General features: G+C 40.6%; 2 protein-coding genes across 2 annotated transcripts; both read left to right on the forward strand.

The window, feature by feature from the left end:
- Nucleotides 1–1796: 1796 nt before the first annotated feature.
- LOC120570978 (zinc finger protein 32-like) lies at nucleotides 1797–23799 on the forward strand. The gene is made up of 3 exons (XM_039819661.1): nucleotides 1797–1811; nucleotides 5835–7514; nucleotides 23398–23799. Exons 1-2 carry the CDS (start codon nucleotides 1797–1799, stop codon nucleotides 7029–7031), a joined length of 1212 nt encoding a protein of 403 aa, XP_039675595.1. The 3' UTR covers nucleotides 7032–7514; nucleotides 23398–23799.
- LOC120571050 (gastrula zinc finger protein XlCGF57.1-like) lies at nucleotides 21538–22981 on the forward strand. Its single transcript, XM_039819751.1, has one exon. The coding sequence runs from the start codon at nucleotides 21580–21582 to the stop codon at nucleotides 22918–22920; it is 1341 nt and encodes a 446-aa protein (XP_039675685.1). The 5' UTR covers nucleotides 21538–21579; the 3' UTR covers nucleotides 22921–22981.
- Nucleotides 23800–24006: the final 207 nt, after the last annotated feature.

Below are 24006 nucleotides of genomic sequence, written 5' to 3' on the forward strand. Positions count from 1 at the left end.
ATGAATAGTTATTACCCTATAAACATCTAGGCCTACTGATTCATGTGTACAGAGGCCCGATTATTTTTTTTGGAGGAACATGGGGGCCCATCAGGGCTGCCTATGCATAGGGCCCAGGGTCTGGTGCTATGCCCCTGGGTAGGTGGGTATTGATAAGTAGGCCTATTGACTTTTTAATCATGGAGGTTTTATTGTAAGCTACTTACAGTAAAAGTGTAGCGTTAGTTCATCTGCGCCAGCGGCAGTAAATAATCCTCGGTATCGTTTCCAGTCAGTTACATGTGCTGCGTGAAGTAACGCACACACCTCGGCGTGTGTGTGTGTGTGTGTGTGTGTGTGTGTGTGTGTGTGTGTGTGTGTGTGCATCGCTGTTCTGAATCCCGGTCTATCTTCCAAAATGCAACGCTTGTATCCAAATGAATTGTGTTTGAAGCTGCATGACATTTTGCTGGTTTACCTGGGTGTTGTCCATTCGAGTGTGACTTAACGTTAGATCCGCAATCGGAATGAGAATAGAGATGCAATTACCAGGGGGCGGGCTTACGCGCTCCCTGTGGAATGTTACCTGCTCTGACTGCTCGAAATGACCCGTGTCAAAGTCCTTTTAGGCAAGTCATGCCACTCGGCCGCCATCTTGGCAACGCCTCCGGGCAGCTATTTCGGACTAACAAGACCAGGCTCCTATCTAAATGAATGGGCAGAGAGTCAGAAATGCACTTTCACTGGTCAATCGGGACATAAAAACTACATGTATAGAAAGAGCAGTAGAATATGATAAAAATCGCTGAAAAAGTTTGATGACTTTGCCCCAAAATAAGGTTTAAAACGCCTTTTTCCCCACAGGTTATACTGTTACTACGCATGCGCAGGGGTTCACGACACCAACTTCATTTAGACGATAGGCTTAAATGTTTCCCGGCTTGACTGTTAAAAAGCAGATGATTGGCTTTCCAGCGGGAGGGGCGGGACATGTGCATAGAACCGCCATCTTTGACGTTACGGTTTTTCCTTATATAGTTGTATTGAGGATTGAGGAAGTGGTATGTCTATTATAAATAGTCTCTGCCCGTGTCTTATGCGCAAAATCAAAAGTCAATCAGGCAAAATTTGATTGTTTATTTTTCTTAGGCTGTTATTTTCGGGAGCTACAGTTAAAGTCTCAAAGATCTACTAGTTGATCGCAATCGACGGGTTGGTGACCACTGCTGTACACCAACAGGTTTTTTTTTAATATTCTTTCCATCATCTCTGTTTTTATTTTTAATCTTGAATGTTAAGTGTTGTACTTTGAGCAAAGATTACCAGTGTCAAATTTCTTGTTTGTCTATACAAACCTGGCCAATAAAGCTGATTCTGATTCTGAAGATACAAAAACATAATGACAATTTAAGTCATCTTAACCGGTTCTTAGACGTAGTCATATTTTAAAATCTCCAGTTAGCTTGTAGCACTGACTTCATGTAGGGCCCCATGGAGTCTTCTAGCTTTTTTAGAGTCTCATTTTCACACTGGCCACCGAGGTAACAACTTTTCTGGGGGAAACCCTGCAATCTCTAAGCTTTAGCTGACATTAACTTCTGTCTGGGTTTCAGCTTTGCCTCCAGATGACAAAAGCCAGATTGTTATTAAAGAGGAGCAGCAGGAGTGTAGCTCCAGTGTGGACCAGCAGGAGCCAGAGCCCCCCCCACACATTAAAGAGGAACTGTGGAGCAGTCAGGAGGGAGAGCAGCTTCAAGGGCTGGAGGAGGCTGATATCACCAAGTTCCCATTCACTCCTGTCCCTGTGAAGAGTGAACATGATGGAGAGGAAGGTAGGAACAATGTTAACAGAGTTTTTAGGGGAAGTAAAGGGTGGAAAATCTGCAGAAGTCAAGAGCATAAAAGTTCAGGAGAACCTGGTTAGGGCCCGAGCGCCGACAGCAGCGAAGGCCCTATTGAAACTGAAGGAATAATTCTTTCTTTCTATTCTTTTTCCCGTCAAATGAATTGCCTTTTTGAGGGGCTTAACATATTCAGAAACTCACAAAATTTGGCGGTCGCATCAAGTCTGGTGAAAATTTACGTATTTTAAGGGTTTCGGGAATAGGCGCCCAAAAATGGCTCGCTAGCACCTTAGAAAGTCAAAAAAATGTAGCCCCTGCAGTGCTTTTAACGTAGACTCACGAAACTTGGTACACATATGTAACATGTCAAGATGTACAAAAACGTCATTACAGCCATACCCTAAACCCAACAGGAAGTCCGCCATTTCGAATTCAAAGTTCGAAATTACTGCGATTTTGGCCATTTCCACATGTCGTACTTTAACGAACTCCTCCTAGAGATTTCATCCGATCAACTTCAAACTCGGTCTGTGCCATCTTAAGATGTTAAAGATGAAAAGTTGTTAAAAGAAAAACTTTCGGTCATAGGGCGGGCGGTGCGGGGCGGCCATTTTGTGCGTTTCACAATAGGCAAAGGGGAAGTGGGTGTAACTCGAGTGTAACGTTGTCCAACTGGCTCGAAACTTTTCAGGATTCATAAGAGTCCAACCCTGAGGACAAATAAAGGCCGATATTTACTTAAAGTCATAGCCCCCCCTAGTGGCAACAGGAAGTAGGCCTAAAAGTCAAGGCTATACTATAATTTAACTCCTCCTAGAGATTTCATCCGATGGACTTCAAACTTGGTCTGTACCATCCCAACAACTTAACGATGAAAAGTTATTAAAAGAAAAACTTTTCGTCAGACGGTGTGGGCGTAGTGGCCATTGTGAGTGTTTAGCGATGAACAAAGAAGTTGTTGTAACTTGAGTGTACGTTGTCGTATCTGCCCGAAATTTCTCACGATTGACAAGGGTCCAGGCCTACAGGCCAAAATTGACTTTTGGTGCACCAGGAAATCTGCCATATATGACAAACATCATCCGATTTACATGAAACTCAGAATGTGTGGTCTACATGTCATACTGAGCCCCCCCCCCCTATAATATGACCACGCCCTTTGATAACATTTGAACCGTTTAAGGTAGACCCTTGTGTGAGGTATCATTGAACTCAGCAGAGACTTCCTTCTTCATTGGTGATGGTTTGGCTCGCCCCCTATGTTTAAGCCACGCCCCCTTTTATAACTAATGACCCGTTTGATGTAAACCCTTGTGTGAGGTATCATTGAACTCAGCAGAGAGTTCCCTTTTAATTGCTGACTGTTTGCCCCGCCCCATATGCTTAAGCCACGCCCCCTTTCGTAACTGGTGACCCGTTTATGGTAGAGTCTTATGTGAGGTATCAATGAACTCAGTAGAGACTTCCTTTTTTATTAGTAAAGGTTTGGCCCACCCCCTATACTTTGGCCACGCCCCCCCCCTTTCACAGCTAATGAACTGTATGACGTAGAGTCTTGTGTGACGTATCGTTGAACTCGGCACAGAGTTCCCTTTTCATTGGTGACGATTTGCGGTGTCTGAGTGCCACGCAAATGCACGGTCGCAAGGAGTGGTGTCCGCCGGTAACCCAGACGCGCGCCGAGGCGCGAGGGCCCGTCCATCGCTGCTCGCAGCTTTAATTTTTTTTTATGTAAAGCACTTTGAATTGCCCTGTTGCTGGAATGTGCTATACAAATAAAGCTGCCTTGCCTTGTCTTGCCTGTCTGACGTAATGGGTTGGAGGAACAGAATGACTGGACGGACAATGCTGATGGTTTACCCAGGTGGTCCTCTTATAGATTTGTCGCATACTGTGCTGTGTGCAGATAACTAGGAGTTATAAAGGCTTGCCTGTGGCCGACAAAACTCATTTCGTAGTCTCTAAGGTAGAGGATATAGTAACTGCCGCTTTGGACGTGTTGATTGTGGTAAGGCCCCACTGTATGTGAAACTAGGCTGCATCCTGAGATCCGGGGGAAACTTTACTTCCAGCTTGATGGACCAGTTATTGAATAGGTATTCACTTAGGACTGTATAGGTGATGGTTACATATAGGGATGTACTGCTTGGGGAAAGAAACAACACTGATTGCTCCTTTTAAGTTGCAATAAAAACAGACATCTATGTCATTTACATAGGAGAATGTCAACATTGTCCAAATCAACAGTCTTACTAGAAATATAAAGGTTCATCTAAACTAGCATTAACATTAGGAAGCCACATAGTGATTAGATTAGCCGTTTATCAGCAAACGTCTCACCAGAACACCGTGAAAGACTCAAATAATGTCCAGATCAGACCAAAATGACTGAATTTTACTCAGGGTTCATCAGAGACACACACAACTTGAACCATTTGAATGCAGTAAAGTCCGCTTCACACTCTGTTATTCTGACAAGTCTATTGGACACAAGTGGTAGTGTTTTTACCACATCTGCTGACGTAACGGTCTTTTCTTTACGGTACTTTATTGCCCACTGTATTACTGAGTTAGCATTACTGGGAGGTCATATAGTCGTGATGAATTTGCTCAGACAGAAAATCATTAATTTACAATAAGAGAATACATTACAGATGCATCGTTGTATTTCAAGTGTTGCTTACGGTAACTTAGCCTACTTACGAATTCCTTTTCTCAAATTTTTGTGAAGAAAAGTGGGCCATAAGTATTTATCAACTTTTAACATATAAAAACTGAAAAAGTGGGCATCCCAGTGCCATATCATAATAAAAAGTGGTATATAGTGAAAAGAGAGAATAACAAACCCAGGCATGTGGAGAAGTAAAGTTGAACACCCACTTTAAAATCCAAACTTCTAATATTGAAATGGGAGTATAACCACTACATAACGCCTCTAACTACTCATACAAGAGAACGAGAACAGAACGAAACTGGTGGGAGAGATAACAACAAATATACGCACACTGCTATGGAAGAGCAAGAAGAAAGCATCTAAAATACCATAAAAGGGTTTAAGTTTCCAAAAGACTGGGAACACAATGTAGAGGTTGTGAGCCAAAACAACTTTGGCAAATGCAAAACTTATTGCAACACCCATCCCCTAACACACATCCCACTCAACATGGTGGTGAATATTTGTTCAAGAAGAGTAATATGAAGAATAAAATAAGAAATGATGAGAAGCGAGATACAAACAATGATCAAAACAAAATATTTACAAATAACATGGTGTTATAAAAAATGAATAACGAGAATGTAAACGACTGTCACACCTTCCCTCACTGCTCTTTGCAAGGAATGGGCAAAAATGATTGATGTCAAAACTGATAGAACAAACCCAAACTACAGCTGTAATCGGCAAAAGGTGGCTACAAAGTATTAACTTAAGGGCGAATAATTTTGACCAATATTATTTTATTTGTTTAAAAGGTTTGAAATATCCAATAAATTTCGTTCCACTTCATGATTGTGTCCCCTTGTTGTTGATTCTTCACAAAAATTACAGTTTTATATCTTTATGTTTGAGGCCTGAAATGTGGCAAAAGGTCGAAAAGTTCAAGGGGCCAATACTTGCAGGCACTGTACCTGAGGGCCTATTCGGGTTGGGTTTGGAATCATATACAGTATATATAACTGTTTTCGAAAACATAAATGCTTGTGTGGCATTGCTGTGCGTGTGATATCAAGTGAGATTCATGTTTTTATGGTCCTTCAACCTTTTTAACATTCAAGTGAACTCACTGCAGCACAAATATAATAATAGCCCAGTTTTTCCTGAAAAGAATTATGTTCATAGATTGACTATGGAAAACAGGGTTGATGTTTTACAAACCAGACGGACCAGAGGTTGTCAAAAATCCTTTAGGGCTCTGGGATATTTGCAACGCCAATGTACCGCAGACCTTGTGGACCCCGTCATAACTGCTTGCAGTTCTAGTTCTTTATAACAATCACAATCCAGGGAATTAGATACAGTTCCACAACATTTCTCTGTATGTGTTTCCTGCAGATGTTGAGCAGCTGTTGGTGGTTAAAGAAGAGGTTCCCCCTGAGCAGCAGAAGTGTAGCTCCAGTGTGGACCAGCAGGAGCCAGAGCCCCCCCGACACATTAAAGAGGAACTGTGGAGCAGTCAGGAAGGAGAGCAGCTTCAAGGGCTGGAGGAGGCTGATATCACCAAGTTCCCATTCACTCCTGTCCCTGTGAAGAGGGAAGATGATGAAGAGAAAGCTCAATCCTCACAGCTTCCTCAGAGACAAACTCAAGACATGGAAACCGAAGCTGATGGAGAGGACTGTGGAGGACCAGAACCAGCCAGGAACTCGCCTCCACATCCACTTTTACAATCAGAGACTAAGGACCGGACTGGAGACTCTTCTGAACCTGAGACTGAAGACAGTGCTGATTGGAAGGAGACAAGAGAACATCAGTCAGCTTTAAACTCTCTGAAACATGATTCAAGATGTATGAAAACATTCAGCTGCTCTAAGTGTGGGAAAATATTTGGCCAAAAGGTACATCTGAAGAGACACATGATTACTCACACAGGGGAGAAACCTTTTAGATGCTCAGTCTGTAAGAAATATTTTACACAACGTGTACATTTACAAAGACACATGAGAATCCACACAGGAGAGAAGCCTTTCAGCTGCCCTGAGTGTGGTAAAGCTTTCTCTGATAGGGGAATCCTGAAGACCCACATGATGACTCATTCTGGAGAAAAACCTTTCAGCTGTTCAGTTTGTAAGAAAACGTTTTTAATGTCTGGAATTTTACGGTTACACATGAGAATCCACACAGGAGAAAAGCCTTTCAGCTGCAGTGTTTGTAATACATCTTTTCGACATAGTGGAAGTTTACAGTCACATATGAGAATCCACACAGGAGAAAAACCTTTTAGCTGCTCTGAGTGTGGTAGAGCTTTCTCTATACGTGGAACCCTGAAGGCACACATGATAACTCATTCTGGAGAAAAACCTTTCAGCTGCTCAGTCTGTAAGAAATCTTTTACACAGAGAGGAAGTTTAAGGTCACACATGTCAGTCCACACAGGAGAGAAAAGATTCAGCTGCAGTGTTTGTAACAAAAGATTTGCCTGGAGTTCTGATGTCAAAAGACATAAATGTGTTGGTCAGATGGAAACGGAAGCTGATGGTGAGGACTGTTGAGGACCAGAACCAGCCAGGAACCCACATCCACATCTTTTACAACCAAAGACTGAAGACCTCACTGGAGACTCTTCTGAACCTGAGACTGATGACAGTGCTGATTGGAAGGAGACCAGAGAACCTCAGTCAGCTTTAAACTCTCTGAAACATGATTCAAGATGTAAGAAAACATTCAGCTGCTCCGAGTGTCGGAAAAGATTTGGCCTCAAGACACATCTGATGAAACCCATAACTCGCAGAAGAAAAACCTTTCAATTGCTCATTTTTGATAAAGAATTTGCAGATAAGTATTATCTGAATATACACCTTAGTGTTCACACAGAAGACAAAGCTTTCAGCTGCTCTGAGTGTGGCGAATCTTTAACTGAAAATGGACACTTGAAGACACACATGAGAACTCATACTGCAGTGTTTGTGACAAAAGATTCAACTGGTGCACCAGACTCAAAACCCATCAGTCTATATGTAACGGCTTGTATATAGGTTCTGTTAAATTTCTGCATAAATGGGGACGGCACCGTCTGCTGGCGTCACTTTCACATTGCTTCGCTAAAAGTAATGAATTAAATTTTGTGATGTAATTTAGAGAGGAATGCAGTTTGTTTGGCGTCAGGTGAGTCATTAATCTTAGGCTCAGAGCTGAATGCTAAATGTAGCTTATTTTGCATGGCTTCTAATGCTATTCCTCCATCTGAATTTATGTGTGTTGTGTAGGGCTGTTTATAATTATAATTATTAGTATAATAATAATAAATTGAATTTATATAGCGCTTTTCAAAGACTCAAAGTCGCTTTACAGGGGAGGTAGATTACAAAAACAGAATAAAACAAAAACAAAACAAGATTCAGGCACAGATGAAAAGGGGACGGGGGCGTGGGGCTAGGGATAGGCAGAGGTGAAGAGATGGGTCTTGAGGCGGGACTGAAAGATGGTGAGGGTTATGTCTCTGTCTGTGATGCCTATCCTGATTCAGCTTGGTTTCCCCATGTGCAGGTAACTGATATTGAATTTGATGTTGACTTTTGTTATGTGAAAGATGTATAATGTTACTATAAGCGCTATATTCCGGTGTCAAAGACACTACTGTTTTGTATACTGTGTTTTTATACAGCATAAATGCCTTAGAGGTTGAGGATTTTATTTAATTTGTTTTATTTTAAAACTTTTGTTAAAAATAACCATTCCACTATACGATTATAGTTAAACACATTTAATAAAAAGCACAACTCCTGATACCGGCTGTGGGCTGTTTGTGTCTCTGTCGGCGAATTCCACGTGCCCATCCCGATTGACCTTGGTTTCACCATGTGCAGATGCAGCTCCATGGATCCTCTTATTGAAAGGATTAAATCAGCATTGACAAAGTTAATTATGAACTTACTTAACTAAGTTCCTGTGGCTTTCAAGGTTCAGTTATTCAATGGTTACGTGAGTAATTATGTCATTGTAAACACAATCAAAAGTTCTCTTCACAAAGCAAACATTTTGTGTGGGGTCCCACTGGGCTCAAACATAGGCCCTCTTATTTATATAAATGACCTAGTTTTCTTTTTGCACAGGATATGATAAGTGAGCAGCTCGGTAGTGTGTGTGAGAGCATTTCACTTGTGCGTGTGTAAGGTAATTGGGAATAATGTCCCTGATGGCGACTCATATACACTCAGTCATTTCCACCAGCTGACAGTTTGTAACATAGAAACAAAATGGATTCTGGATCTTTTTTTTAATAGTTTGTAGCTGACTTTACCAGCTAACTTCTCTATTAGCTGTTGAAACAGGAGACGTCTCTTACGTTCTAAAACCAGCCTCTACAGACTCCACCAGCTCAGTCGCAGCGACACAGGGCTTTATGTTATTGTACTCTTGAGTTACTGTTTTTTCACAGCTGTTATTGCACGTGTGGGGTGCCAATGATTTTCTTAATTGATTTGATTTCAATTCACAAGGTCCAAAACTTAACTGTTGCATGAAAAGTCGTTTGTGTTTAGCCAGCCTGGTAAAGAAGCTGCAGCCAGATGCTCCTCAACAGTGCCTCCCAGCAGTCAGCTCCCTCTGCTGTCCATAAAGTGCCTCTGCACCCCTTTTGTTTCAGACCCTCCCACCAGCCTTTGGGCCACGCCTCCACTTTTGACATCTGTCAGTGGAAAACCAAATGTTAAATTGAAATGGGAAAAGCCAAATGTTAAATCAAAATGGGAAAAGCCAAATGTTAAATTGAAAAGTAAAATGTTAACTCGAAATTGAAAATTCAAAAGATAAATCATTTTAGGTCCGTGTACTTTTTCGTTCATTCCATTTTAATTTCATAAAAAGGTATTAAAAAACAAAAAAATGAATGGTTATTTGATTTTCGTTTTAAAATACGACATTTGAAATTGAAATACAATGCGTTTTTTCTTTTTCATGGTCGAAATGGGATGGGAGAAATTTAAAATATGCTGTGATTTTCATTTTCTATTTCATATAACAAAAATAAAATCACTCGGAAATAGAAATGAAAAAAGGCTTGTTTTTTCATATTCAGAGACCGGATGTTGTCATTTCCAAGGCAACAGCGCCAGCCTAGCCTACCAGTGTTCAGCCCAGGCTAAAATTACTTTGGAAACCTGTGCTCTTGATAATGCTTGGGGGGAATTTTATTTCATAATGCCACATGTATTTATTCCCCTCTCTCCCTGCCTCCCTCTGACTCTCTGTCTCTCCCCGCAGCAGACAACTTCGCCCCAATCGAACCAGCTGAGGAAACAGACTTTCAGTTCACGGCTGTAACGTTACCGTTACGCCACCGTTAACAATCCCAGCAAACTTTCTGTTGCTGCCGTTAAGCTTGCTGATCTGGCAGAGAGTCACCGGCGGTTCGGGATCAGATCATGGGGATCAGACCTCCGGTGCTGGGTCTATTCTAATATTAGCTGCTGCAGCTAGCTAGCAGCTAGCCACCAGCCCTGTGACCTCGGTCCCCGTGGTTCGCCCCCAGTGCTGACTGACTCTGGTCCGTCTGCAGAGCGCGTTACCCGCTCTAGCTGAGCTGGGAATCTGTCGCTCTAGTGATTTATTCATATTTTATTTTATTTGCAGATAGTGATATGCTATGATGCACTGATGTCAGGCAGGCTTGCTGCTGCTTTTAGTCTGAGTCTGTGAGATAACCAAACTTCCCTTAAATATAACGTGCATATAAATAGATGGAATAAATAAAGTCCCTCGAAATACATAGTAAAACATACATGTATTTAGGCTATTGAAGTATTATGACTAAAGCCTGTATTTCATGATCTATTTCATAGCCATATGTATATTTATGTAAAGGGGCAAAAACGGAAGTTAGGCAGCAGGGACATTCTAAAAGGCTTAACGTGAAAAGCTTAACTTTAATGTACCTAAACAATGATCAATCAAATATCAGTCAGTTATCAGTCGAATACGTCCATAACGACTTTAGGTTAGATTTTTGATCACTGTTTATAAACAGTGATCAAAAAAACGCTTAACGAAAAAGCTAATGGTTAACCACGTTAAGCTTTTCCTTACAATTCCCCTTAATGAAGCAGAAACCCTTAATGTCAGCTAACGTCCATATAATTGTACTTTGGGTTAATTTTTGACAGTTTTCAGTGGTTATGAGGAGCAATAGAGAGAGACATTGTAACTTGATATTGCCATTGATCATACGGGTAACCAAGTCAGTCCGGGCACCCAGGGTCACAGGGCTGGGGTAGCGCTGCACCAGCAGCATTAGATATAGACCAACCCGACGATAATCCCCAAAACCTCTCCAATCAGCATAACGCAACAGAAAGTTGCGGATGTTAACGGTAACGGTAACGTTACGCTGACTGAAGTCTGACTCTCGCTGGTTAGGTTGGTAGCGACAGGGGAGGGGAGGGGTAATAAATACGTACATAGAAATAAACCCAAATATCAAAATATACTAGGCCAGAAATTGGTTTTGAAGCGGCTGACGTGGAAGCCAAGCTGGCTGTTGCCTTGAGAAACATCTCTAAGCCTTTTTCGTTTCTGTCGGTATTATTTTTTTATATAAAATAGAAAAAAATCACACAATAAATTTTCCCATCCATTTCACATGAAACTCATTTATTTCAATTTCAAATGTGTTTTTAAACGAAATCAAATAACCATTCTTTTTTGTTTTAATACCTGTTATGAAAAAATCAAATGAACGAAAGTACACAAAGCCTATACAGTGTTCAGCATAGGCCAAAATTACTTTGGAAACCTAGCTAGCTATACTCTTGATAATCCTTGGGGGAGTTTTATTTCATAATGTCATGTATTTATTACCCTCTCTCCCTGCCTCCCTGTCTCTACCACGCGCAGACAACTTCGCCCGAAGAGAGTCGAACCAGCGGAGCAAACAGACTTTCAGTTCACGGCTGTAACGTTACCGTTACGCCACCGTTAACAATCCCAGCAAACGTTCTGTTGCTGCCGTTAAGCTTGCTGATCTGGCAGAGAGTCACCGGGGTTCGGGATCAGATCATGGGGATCAGACCTCCGGTGCTGGGTCTAATATTCTAATATTAGCTGCTGCTGCAGCTAGCTAGCAGCTAGCCACCAGCCCTGTGACCTCGGTCCTCGCGGTTCGCCTCCCGGACTGACTCTGGCGTTACCCGGCTGATCAATGAGCAATGATCAAGGATTACCAAATTTCTCTCTCATATTGCTCCTCATAACCACTGAAAACTGTCAAAAATCTAACCCAAAGTACAATTATTATGGACGTGCAGCTGACATTAAGGGTTTCTGCTTCATTAAGGGAAATTGTAAGGAAAAAGCTTAACGTGGTTAACCATTAAGCTTTTTCACGTTAAGCGATTTTTTTGATCACTGTTTATAAACAGTGATCAAAAAATCTAACCCAAAGTCGTTATGGACGTTATCTGACTGATAACTGACTGATATCTGATTGATCATTGTTTAGGTACATTAAAGTTAAGCTTTTTCACGTTAAGCCTTTTAGAATGTCCCTGCTGCCTAACTTCCGTTTTTTGCCCCCCTTTACATAAATATACATATGGCTATGAAATAGATCATGAAATACAGGCTTTAGTCATCATAGTTAAATAGCCTAAATACATGTATGTTTTACTATGTATTTCGAGGGACTTTTATTTATTCCATCTATTTATATGCACGTTATATTTAAGGGAAGTTTGGTTATCTCACAGACTCAGACTAAAAGCAGCAGCAAGCCTGCCTGACATCAGTGCATCATAGCATATCACTATCTGCAAATAAAATAAAATATGAATAAATCACGAAGGCGGCAGATTCCCAGCTCAGCTAGAGCGGTAACGCAGCTCTGCAGACGGACCAGAGTCAGTCAGCACTGGGGGCAAACCACGGGACCGAGGTCACAGGGCTGGTGGCTAGCTGCTAGCTAGCTGCAGCAGCAGCTAATATTAGAATAGACCCAGCACCGGAGGTCTGATCCCCATGATCTGATCCCGAACCGCCGGTGACTCTCTGCCAGATCAGCAACAGAACGTTGGGATTGTTAACGGTGGCGTAACGGTAACGTTGCAGCCGTGAACTGAAAGTCTGTTTCCTCAGCTGGTTCGACTCTCTTGGGGCAAGTTGCGTATGGGGTGGTGACACAGAGAGTCAGAGGGAGGCAGGGAGAGAGGGGAATAAATAAATGTGGCATTATGAAATAAAACCCCCCAAGCATTATCAAGAGCACAGGTTTCCAAAGTAATTTCAGCCTGGGCTGAAAGCAACACTGGTAGGCTAGGCTGGCTGTTGCCTTGGAAATGACAACATCCGTTCTGAATATGAAAAAACAAGCCTTTTTTCATTTCTATTTCCGAGTGATTTTATTTTTGTTATATGAAATAGAAAATGAAAATCACAGCATATTTTTAATTTCTCCCATCCCCTTTTGACCATGAAAAGGAAAAAAATGCCTTGTATTTTGATTTCAATTGTTGTATTTTAAAACGAAAATCAATAACCATTCGTTTTTTTGTTTTTTAAGTCTGATTATGAAATGAAAATCGAATGAACGAAAAAGTACACGGACCCTCCATAGGAGCGAGCCTGAGTTTTGAACTGCCAACGACTTCTTTGTGTTTTTGTGCACATGACGCAAATCAAATGAATAAATGAGAGAAGATGTGTGTTTGTTAGATAGACCGACCGGTTAGATGGAGAGATAGGTTTAGATGGAGAGAGATATAGTTACATAGATTTAGAAACAATTTTTTCTTTATTTTCTTGAAAGTGGTCTGATTTTATATGTTAACAATCAGTCTAATATAAACATAAACATTAACTTCACCTTTAGACAAACAACAAAAACAGTTGACATCTTACATTTACACTCCAAGATTAAACCTTCTGTCTTCTGTTTGACACTTTAAAAGAAAAAGGGAAAAAAACTACCATTGTCATTCTGCGAACGTGTATTTTAATCATTTATCTTCCTCTGTTTTTTTCTTCAAATTAGCCTAAAACACTTCCAGACCTTTATTTTGAAGCTCAGCAACTAATCTGCACCGGAAGCTGTAGTATTCACTGCGGTTAACTTCACACTTTGAACAAGATGGCGTCTAGCAGAAAGGAGTGTTAGCAGAGTGTCTTTTTGTGTTGAGAAAGAGGTAAAATGTGTAAAGTCCAGATGCTGAGAGCGTTGGTGGAGCAGCGACTAACTGCGGCTGCTGAAGAGATATTTGGGCTGTTTGAAAGAACGATAGCAGAGTACGAGGAGGAACTTTGTCGTTCAAAAGAGGAGAACGAGCGACAACGGGAGCTACTGGACGCTGTTTACAACCCTCAGCTTCGGCTACACAGAGCAGGTTTGGTCATTAAACCTTCAGTTGATCTTTCTCTCTTTCCTGGGATCTCTTCTCTCAGCAGCGATATGACGATAGGACGTATGGAAATAAGCATTTGTTCATAAGATCTATTGTAATCTTCGCTCTTTAAAGGGGTGATAGAATGATTATATAGGGTATTTCCAGTGTTGTTTAAAGACTTCGGTAAAGTTGGACAGAAATTGGCAGATTCGCGGGTTCGCGGTTCAATAAATCATATGCGAAACGTGTTACTTACACAATAGGCAGCTCTATCTAACCGTAGGAAGATAGACAACAAGCTACAACCCGGTTTTTATCCGAAAGTACCGTCTACATATGTGGATAAATCCAATGCATCCCTGTGAGCGTTCAGCTTTCAGCCGAGCGTCTAGGGACCGTCTACAAAGTGCAAAACCGAAAGTGGATACAAAGAGAAAAATTCAACAGCTTCACTGTTATTGAGCCTAGCTCTTCCAAAATCACTCCACACATCTATGGCCTCTCTCTGAACATACTACACCCTCTAAGTTTTGAAAATCTGACTCAGTCTATTTTTTATATATTTTTATTTGGAGAAATTTCAATACCGTCAATGCTATTGAGTCTAGCTCTCCCAAAATCACTCCACACATCTATGGTCTCCCTCTGAACATACTACACCTGCCATCTTTTGAGAATCTGGCTCAGCCTATTTTTTATGAATTTGTATATGGGATAACATCCAATAGCTTCACCGTTAGTTAGGCTTGTGCTTCCAAATTTACTCCACACATCTGGGGCCTCCCAAAAAACATACTACACCTTCTTATGTTGGAAAAGTAGGCTCAGCCTATTTTTTATGAATTTTTATATGGGATAACATCCAATAGCATCACCGTTAGTGAGCCTAGTGCTTCCAAATTTACTCCACACATCTGGGGGCTCCCTACCAACATACTACACCATCTTATGTTGGTATAGCAGGCTCTATTTTTAAATAATTTTTATTGTAGAAAAATGCAATAGCTTCACTGTTATTGAGCCTAGTGCTTCCAAATTCATCCACACACATCTGGGGGTCCTTACCAACAGACTACACCTTCTTATGTTGGTATAGCTGGCTCTGTCTTCCTACGGTTAGATAGAGCTGCCTATTGTGTAAGTAACACGTTTCGCATATGATTTATTGAACTGCGAACTCGCGAATCTGCCAATTTCTGTCTAACTTTACCGAAGTTGTATAAAGTACTAGAAAGCAATACTTGAGTAAAAGTACAAGTATCGTACTAGAAAAAGACTTTGGTAGAAGTGAAAGTTACCTTTTAGAATATTACTTAAGTAAAAGTCTTAAAGTATCTGATATATACTGTACTTAAGTATCAAAAGTAATTTTCTGATATTTAATGTACTTAAGTATTTGAAGTATTTTTTTTTTTTTTAAAGCAAGCGGTTAGAACTTTTATTGTGGCTTTCTTATAATAAAGCATAAAGCATATTCAGGGTTCCCATATCTTCTTAATCTCACTCATCAAATAAAAATCACATTCTTTTCTAGGACTTTTCAGGCACAATTCTCTTAAGTTCAAAGAACAAACAGCATATTTTTAGAGCTGACATCAATGTACAGAAACATTTCTTGCAACACGGGTGTATGACGTTATCTTCACCACTACCCTGTTCACCGAGTTCACCACTATTGTTGGGGTGGTCGCAGGGCTCAACATAAAAAAAATCCAGAGCAGTTGCGTTTGGTAGTAGTCCATTAGCCCACAAAGCGGAGACTTTGCGCGGGTATGAAGTGCTGTGGGTTGCCAGCCGTAACGGAGCTCAATTGAGCTCTCAGCAGGCCGAGGTCTGTGAAGAAAGGCAGGCCCAGGCGGCGAGGCAGCAACACAGACAGCACCGCCGCTGAAGTCCGACACACAGTCGGACAAAATTTGCAATTAGACATACATATTTGTAAAACGGCCCATATTTGAGCTTTACATAGTTGATTTCTCGTATAAAAAAGTTTCAGAAGTGAATTTTGTAATGGAATAGCAGAGATCTGCGTGACCTAGATTCAGAAGACTACCTGATCTCAGGTCAGTTGTGTAGCCTATGTAAATGTTGGCGCGTGACCGTTCTCTTAACACACCCATGGGCTGACAAAGGTACAGGTCTTGGGAGGTTGACGTCAACTTCCAGCTTTGTTGAGATTCGCCCGTTTTCAGAGGCAGTTTCAAAATTTTCGATAGTAAAGGGGTGTCAATGGGATTTTGAGCTTATATGTATGTCCTATTGACCCACCGAACTGTCGTTATTCAACTATGACAGGGTAAAATCGGTTTTGCATTCTATCACCCCTTTTAACAGGCCTTCGCCAAACCCACCAGACTCCATGTCAATAATCAGTACTTTTGTCATCGTAAAACACACTGTGTTCAAAGTGGACAGAATAACAATACAACTATCAAAAGCCGTCTTGGTCACCGTGGTGGTGATTGTTTGTTGTTCCAACAATCACCACTCTGGTTTGGTTGAAATTAACCCTTAATTCACCCATTTACACGTGGAAATATGCTGGCTCTATTAGAGGTCGACTGATTAATCGGCCGATTTTTTTGGCTTTTTTTACATAATCGGCATCGGCCAATATCGACGCACGCTGCCCCTAGAGTCAGTTACCAGCAGAGTGAGCAGACCTCATCCAGCGCCTAAGGAAGGAGCTGTTCCTCGGAAAAAACGGTAAGGATTAAATTCTTATAAGTCGTATATATTTAATGAAAACGTATGACAGGTTACTGCCAACTTCGAGAAAAAACATGAATAGGCGACATGACGTTCGGCTACTTTGGATATTGATAGCTGTCGTGTCATGCTGTCATGTCACAATAATTAAGCTACAATTTTGCAATCACAGGACTGGCTTTGCGTTGCTAGCGTCGTTGCTAGGGTTGGTACAGAGTAGACCCGGTGCTAATATGGCTCCTGTGCCTTAACGACCCGTATCTACCGGACCGAATAGTAACGTGGATTTCTGTGACTCATTTCGGCGCCACTGATATGCCTGCGTTGCTCTCTGATGCTCCGAAAACGAATGTTAGAATAACAGAAACATCGCAGCATTTGACGCTAGTTAACATTACACTCGTCAGCAGCTAACGTTAGCCTACCGTTAGCTAGCAGATGGATTAAACACGATTAAAATGCTGACAGCTAAACGGTGTAAAGTGTGATTTATTTCGCTGTATAGGATCCAACAGCAGGATGTTAAGCAGCGTGTGCTGCTGCCGTTGTTTAGCTACTTGTCTGAAAAAAAGAAAAAAAAACGGTGCATTCAAAGTTGTTGTAAAATAGCCTTCTGCCATGGTGGTTGTTTTTGTCGTTCAACAGCAATTTACTAGTGAAATACGTTATTGTTATGTTATAGTTATTACATTATTATTAAATCATTTAATTTTGACCATATGGCCTAAAGTTGTTTCCCCCCCTTAATTAGGTTTTGTCCATTTGGCTTTGTCTGTCAACAAACAAAACAAACCAAAAATACATGTTTCAGGACAGTTTTTGGGAAGATGATAGAAACGTTTTTAGCCTTTTATCACTTACAATGCACTGAATTATTAGCTGATTTATAAAACAAATGTTAGATTTTATATCTATACCTATCTATAAAATGACTTGAAGAAGATACTATACAAAAATACTAACTTAACCTTGTATTTTCCCCCTTTTTTAGTCATTAAGTGTGATGGCTGAAAAGAAAACCACTCCCTTATGGCAGCGCTTCACCCAGCCAACACCAAAACAAAGAAATGCTGCTGGTTGCTACTGTGTGTCAGCACTACTATTGTTAAAATGGTCAATTTATTTTATTGTTCTCAGCTGTTTGATAAATGCTGCTAAGTGCACTAAACTTTATCTTTAAATTGAAAAGTTTATTTGACAAAGTTAAGTTTATTTTCTTTCTTCTTACCCGTTTTGTGCAGATTGGTGTTCAAGTGTTCAATAAATGTTTTTGTTGAGAAATTTTGTGTATCTTAAGTACTTATTAGTGTTAAATTTTATCTTTCAAATAGAGGTTAAAAACAAGCAAATATTGGCCAAATATCGGCCAAAAATAATCGGCAGCATATATCAGCCACCGGCCGACCCTGATTTCAAAAGATCGAGGCATCGAGGCATCGGCATCGGCCTGAGAAAACCCATATCGGTCGACCTCTTGGCTCTATACACGCTAAAAGTGCTGATTATTTACATGGAGTCTGGTGGGTTTGGTGATGGTGATTTCGGGGCTGTTTTCTAGATAAACAAGGTTCTTATTTAATATGTATTTCCTTAGGACTGTATAGGTGATTGTTACATAGTAGTGATGTTTTCTTTGGAACACAACAGCACAGTATTCTAGGGTGACCAGATGTGCCCGAAACATTCGGGACACCCAGCTAAAAATTTTTGGTTCCCAGAACGCTCTGGGAACGTTCGTTTTTGGTTACATCGAACGTTCTCTGAACGTTCCCAGAACGTTGCAACCTTTAGAGAATGTTCCCATAACGTTGTATAACGTGTGCGTGTGCGTGTGCGTGTGCGTGTGCGTGTGCGTGTGCGTGTGTGTGTGTGTGTGCGTGTGCGTGCGTCTCTGTGCAGCGACAGACTGACAATCTGTGCATTCAAGTCCAGACCGGTGTTATAGCCCTACTGCTTTCCACACTAACTGGTTTCCGCAAAAATGTTTGTCTAAGTAATCACCACATCACAGCCACCTACAAAAACAAAAAAGATCCTAAAAACAATATAATCATTCAAGTTTGGGTTGAGCTGGTTTCGATCTTGTGGCATAAATATAATAGTTAACATCCAAGTCTGCAGCTCTACGCAGCGAGCTATCGAAGCTCTATATGAAGCTGCTTCCAGTCACCTATCTATCAGCTACGTCATCACCCAGGTAACAATTTGATTTGAGCTGATCTAAAACAACTGGTTACCTGGGCTTAGTTGAGGAAATACCCGATGGTAGTTTTCACCTTTCTTTCCTCACATCTACGGCCATATGGACTACTACTACTTCATCACAGCCACCTACTAAGCTACACATTGTGACTGATACATATTTTTTAACAGTAACGATAACTTGTGGTCTAATATTGTCGATATACACAATTGTTACCACAGAGTCACAGAAAAGTGGTAATACACGACTCAGTTTGAATGCATGGTCTTGATGATTTACAGTCATTGTCTTTCCTTTTGTGTAACTTATATGGTATGGGATATAATAATATATACCTCCAGAATTTGCAAAACAGCGGCTTGTAATACAGTGTTAACCTACTTGAGTTTGGCTGTGAATTAATCAAGCATTGTAATGTGTCTCTAATCGAATTTTTAATGAGCTTATTCATCTTTAGTGATATGAGTTTCTCTCTGGGTTTAACCAAGTGCGCCCCTTGTGGACAAAATAAAACACCAGCATATTACAACATGAGAAACACGACATTCATAGCCTTAATTATTACAAGCCACTACTTTGACCGGTAGTATATACTATATTTTTACTTATTTAACTGTCTAATAAAGTTCAAAGACAGTGTTTAAAAAGTGCAATCCACATGTTTACATATGTTTATTACAGTAAATAATTAAATAATCTAAATACAACTAAGTGTGGTAAAGCCACATAGGCCTACTGTATTTGTTTTTATATTTCTGCAATCTGCACTTTAGTGTGATTTGTTTCTGACTTTCATATGAATGTATACACCAGACTTGGTCAGTGCTCAATATACTACTGTGATTGAAGTAGTTAAATAAAAGATGTCATTCATATAAATTCATGCGTCACCTAATTTCGTCATCACATACAGGCCTGGCCTCCAGGAAAGAACAGTTTTTTTTAATCTATCTAACCTTGTGTTGTTCATACTATACAATGATTTATTGCTTGTCTTTGTTGAATAATACAGAAGACAATGGGCTTTAAAAAATAATCGCATATTAAATCGCAATTGCAATATTGGTGAAACAAATCGCAATTAGATTATTTTCCAAAATTGCTCAGCCCTATTCACCACTCTTACTAATGTGAACACATTTACATTTACAGGGTTGTATGTACAGAGGTTATGGACCTAAGCTAAAATTACACATGTGGACCACTAAATGGCGCTATAATGACGTCAAATATGTTTTTGCCTATAACTCCCACAATCCTCATCGCACATTAGAAATCCTTACATCCTCGTGTTCCTTGGATCAAGCTGAATCACAGGATATAGGCCCCGCCCATTTCCACAAAGAAGTTTATTCGCAATATCGCGCAATGTGCAAAACCAACTTTTTCAAACTCGTCCTAGGCTGTGCGACCGAGCTGCACGAAACCTGGTAGGTAGCATCTCCAGATGAACCTGACCAAAGGTTATTAAAAGAATTTTACTACATTTAAATACGCCCAATTTACGACCAAACTAAATGCGATTGCAATTTCTCTGCCATAGTAATTGCTATCAACGTGAAACTTGTAATGCTTGTTGACCATGCTACTTTGAGGCTCTGTACCAAATTTGGCAGAGATCAGTCATTAGGGGGCGCTATAGTAAACGTTGACCAGTTTTGGCCCTTTTACTCCTTAAGAGGTCGAGCGCGTCATATACAATGCTAAACGGCACTTCTGATTCATAACTTAATAACTTTATAATTATAACTAGTAGAAACATACAGTCTTTTGGAGCTAAAAGCTAACAATCGCACCGTTCTGCTTATGTCTTTGTTGTCTTCCTAGCCCTTACAGAAGGTTTTGTATCCAGCATAGAAGTCCAGAATTTTCGGGGTCTTCGTACAATTAATACTGTTACATCCGTAATAATGTTCATTATGTTTAGTTTTTGCACTGGATGACTCCAAATATATATATATATAACTGTTTTAGACAACACAAATGATTGTGTGTAATTGCTGTGTGTGTGTGTGTGTGATATCAAGTGAGATTCATGTTCCGTTTTATTCATTTATTTGTCTTTATGGTCCTTCATCCTTTTTAACATTCAAGTGACCTCACTGCAGCACAAATATAATAATAGCCCAGAGGGCCTATTCGGGTTGGGTTTGGAATCATATACAGTATATATAACTGTTTTCGAAAACATAAATGCTTGTGTGGCATTGCTGTGCGTGTGATATCAAGTGAGATTCATGTTTTTATGGTCCTTCAACCTTTTTAACATTCAAGTGAACTCACTGCAGCACAAATATAATAATAGCCCAGTTTTTCCTGAAAAGAATTATGTTCATAGATTGACTATGGAAAACAGGGTTGATGTTTTACAAACCAGACGGACCAGAGGTTGTCAAAAATCCTTTAGGGCTCTGGGATATTTGTAACGCCAATTTACCGCAGACCTTGTGGACCCCGTCATAACTGCTTGAAGTTCTAGTTCTTTATAACAGTCACAATCCAGGGAATTAGATACAGTTCCACAACATTTCTCTGTATGTGTTTCCTGCAGATGTTGAGCTGCTGTTGCTGGTTAAAGAAGAGGTTCCCCCTGAGCAGCAGGAGTGTAGCTCCAGTGTGGACCAGCAGGAGCCAGAGCCCCCCACACACATTGAAGAGGAACAGGAGGAACTGTGGAGCAGTCAGGAGGGAGAGCAGCTTCAAGGGCTGGAGGAGGCTGATATCACCAAGTTCCCATTCACTCCTGTCCCTGTGAAGAGTGAAGATGATGAAGAGGAAGCTCAGTCCTCACAGCTTCATCAGAGACAAACTCAACACATGGAAACAGAAGCTGATGGAGAGGACTGTGGAGGACCAGAACCAGCCAGGAACTCACATCCACATCCACTGTTGAAACCAAAGATTGAAGACCAGACCGGAGAATCTTCTGATCCAGAGACTGATAATAGTGCTGATTGGAAGGAGACCAGAGAACCTCAGTCAGCTTTCAACTCTCTGAAACATGATTCAACATGTAAGAAAACATTCAGCTGCTCTGAATGTGGAAAAAGATTTGGCTGCAGGACACATCTGAAGAGACACATGATAACTCACACAGGAGACAAACCTTTTAGTTGCTCAGTTTGTAATAAATCTTTTACACAGAGTGAAAATTTACAGAAACACATGAGAATCCACACAGGAGAAAAACCTTTTAGCTGCTCTGAGTGTGGTAGAGCTTTTACTGAACGTGGAACCCTGAAGAGACACATGATGACTCATTCTCGAGAAAATCGTTTCAGCTGCGCAGTCTGTAAGAAATATTTTACACAGAGTAGAGCTTTAAAGATGCACATGAGAATCCACACAGGAGAAAAACCTTTCAGCTGCTCAGTTTGTAACAGAAGATTTGCCCGGCGTTCTGATGTCAAAACACATGAATGTGTTGGTCAGATGGAGACAGAAGCTGATGGAGAGGACTGTGGAGGACCAGAACCAGCCAGGAACTCACATCCACTTTTACAACCAGAGACTAAGGACCAGACTGGAGACTCTGCTGAATCTGAGACTGAAGACAGTGCTGATTGGAAGGAGAGCAGAGAACCTCAGTCAGCTTTAAACTCTCTGAAACATGATTCAAAACGTAAGAAAACATTCAGCTGCTCTGAGTGTGGGAAAATATTTGGCCAAAGGGCACATCTGAAGAGACACATGATTATTCACACGGGGGAGAAACCTTTTAGATGTTCAGTCTGTAAGAAATATTTTACACAACGTGTACATTTACAAAAACACATGAAAATCCACACAGGAGAAAAGCCTTTCAGTTGCAGTGTTTGTAATGCATATTTTCGACATAGTGGAAGTTTACAGTCACACATGACAATCCACACAGGAGAAAAACCTTTTAGCTGCCTTGAGTGTGGTAGAGCTTTCTCTGATAGTGGAACCCTGAAGGCACACATGATAACTCATTCTGGAGAAAAACCTTTCAGCTGCTCAGTCTGTAAAAAATCTTTTACACAGAGAGGAAGTTTACGGTCACACATGGTAGTCCACACAGGAGAGAAAAGATTCAGCTGCAGTGTTTGTAACAAAAGATTTGCCTGGTGTTCTCTTGTCAAAAGACATAAATGTATTGGTCCGATGGAAACAGAAGCTGATGGTGAGGACTGTTGAGGACCAGAACCAGCCAGGAACCCACATCCACATCTTTTACAACCAGAGACTAAAGGCTAGACTGGAGACTCTTCTGAGACTAATGACAGTGCTGATTGGAAGGAGACCAGAGAACCTCAGTCAGCTTTAAACTCTCTGAAACATGATTCAAGATGTAAGAAAACATTTAGTTGCTCCGAGTGTGGGAAAAGATTTGGCCTCAAGACACATCTGATGAAACTCATAACTCGCAGAAGAAAAACCTTTCAATTGCTCATTTTTGATAAAGAATTTGCAGATAAGCCTTATCTGCATATACACCTTAGAGTTCACACAGAAGACAAACCTTTCAGCTGCTCTGAGTGTGGTGAATATTTAACTGAAAATGGACACTTGAAGACACACATGAGAACTCATACTGCAGTGTTTGTGACAAAAGATTCAACTGGTGCACCAGACTCAAAACCCATCAGTCTATATGTAACGGCTTGTATATAGGTTCTGTTAAATTTCTGCATAAATGCTCATAAATGGGGACAGCACCGTCTGCTGGCGTCACTTTCACATTGCGCCGCTGCGCTAAAACTAACAAATTATGGGGAATCCACTGCTGAACTCCTGATAATTGCATGTTCAACGCTGCAAAGAATTTTAGACAAAATTCTTTAAAGCCCACCACACAATATTTTATTTTACTGTATTTGTTTTGTGATGTAATTTAGAGATGAATGTCGTTTGTTTGGCGTCAGGTGAGTCATTAATCTAAGCTGAATGTTAAATGTAGCTTATTTTGCATGGCTTCTAATGCTATTCCTCCATCTGATTTTATGTGTGTTGTGTAGGGCTGTTTATAATTCTTCTTCTTCTTCTTCTTATTATTATTATTATAATAATAATAATAATAATAATAATAAATTGAATTTATATAGCACTTTTCAAAGACTCCAAGTCGCTTTACAGGGGAGGTAGATTACAAAAACAGAATAAAACAAAAACAAAACAAGATTCAGGCACAGATGAAAAGGGGACGGGGGCGTGGGGCTAGGGATAGGCAGAGGTGAAGAGATGGGTCTTGAGGCGGGACTGAAAGATGGTGAGGGTTATGTC

This window comes from Perca fluviatilis, chromosome 13, assembly GCF_010015445.1.
Source record: "Perca fluviatilis chromosome 13, GENO_Pfluv_1.0, whole genome shotgun sequence".
Classification (NCBI taxonomy): domain Eukaryota; kingdom Metazoa; phylum Chordata; class Actinopteri; order Perciformes; family Percidae; genus Perca; species Perca fluviatilis.

Coding starts and splice junctions, on each gene's coding strand:
- LOC120571050 (XM_039819751.1), top strand. CDS start 21,580: ATGGAAACAGAAGCTGATGGAGAGGACTGTGGAGGACCAGAACCAGCC.